General features: G+C 45.1%; 1 protein-coding gene across 1 annotated transcript in view; it reads right to left on the bottom strand.

Moving 5' to 3' along the window:
- Positions 1-1,119, bottom strand: part of LOC118333737 (SH3 and cysteine-rich domain-containing protein 2-like) — a 28,301-nt gene that overhangs the window by 13,308 nt on the left and 13,874 nt on the right. The window contains exon 3 of the mRNA XM_035669519.1: positions 835-1,080. Coding sequence (XP_035525412.1) covers positions 835-1,080 — 246 coding nt within the window. The remainder of the gene's footprint in view (positions 1-834; positions 1,081-1,119) is intronic.

Here is a 1,119-nt window from a genome sequence, read left to right as displayed (position 1 = left end):
CAATTTCTCTGGCGTCAAAAGTGGGTAAAAGACAGTTATATCATAACAGGAGCAAGCTGGACTAGAGACATAATAAACTGTGATTTGGATATTTCCAAGCTGTGAGTTGACAATTAATTTTCTGTTTATTAAACTTATTAATAAACTCTTAAGTTCAGCTTTTGGCTGCCAAGGCTTAGTTGCTGGCCATCCATTTTTAACGTAGGAGAGTATTCTGGGTAAGACAGCTGACCTGTCCACCTGACTTGGCTTATGTGAAAGCTGCAGCTGAGAAACGGCAGAATACCAATTGAAAGAAAAGGCAATACACGTCTCAGAGGAGGCATGTAAACAAGATTGGACCAGAGAGCTTGGGCTCAATAATTTTCATTTGTACAATTTCCTGCTGAAGAATTGCAAACAGTCCACAGTGAGATTTGTGGAATTGTCAGAATTCTCAGTGGATAAAAAAAAGCTAATAAACACTAAAATATCTGCATGTAAACACAACAAGTAGTAAATGAGAAAATATGTTTGTGATTTGGGTGGATTGACTCTTTAAAGCTGATCATCAAGCTCGTTTTAACAGATACATTTTCACAACTGCGGAGCTCCTTAACTGAGCCAGGTACAGAACATTGAGCATTCAGCAGTATCCACGGACATGCCTATTTCTGCACAGTGGGGGACGTTCACCTCTCGGAACACATTTATTTCCTCCATGGGAGTGATGAAAGTAACAAAAACCAGAAACCATAATGTATGGTGAACTTGATTCTGATCACACACTCCAACATGGCTGCATACTACACCATGAATGCAGTGTTTTAGAAGTCACTGGCATAACTGACCTACCTTGGATCATGTGTTTGCACTGCTGGCAGCTGGTAGGCCTACGGAAGACGTGCTCTTGGAAACAGTGGGTCTTGACCGGCTGCACCGGCTGGGCCTGAGACTTTAGCTGGGTTTTGGAAGTCACGGACAGCGAGGGACTGACAGAAGGCGAGTGTGATGACAATGAGGGGTTTGGACTGACAGACGGGGAATGGGAGGGAGAGCGCTCGTAGGCCAGGGGGGATTCAGAGAAGGGGGGAGGCGATGGCGGGGGAGGGGGTGTGGGGATGAGGGCTGAGGGAGGGC

Source organism: Morone saxatilis, unplaced genomic scaffold (assembly GCF_004916995.1).
Source record: "Morone saxatilis isolate NCDOM2014 unplaced genomic scaffold, NCSU_SB_2.0 Contig1, whole genome shotgun sequence".
Lineage (NCBI taxonomy): Eukaryota > Metazoa > Chordata > Actinopteri > Moronidae > Morone > Morone saxatilis.
Note: the sequence above shows the minus strand (reverse complement) of the source record. Positions and strands in the feature narration are given on the sequence as shown.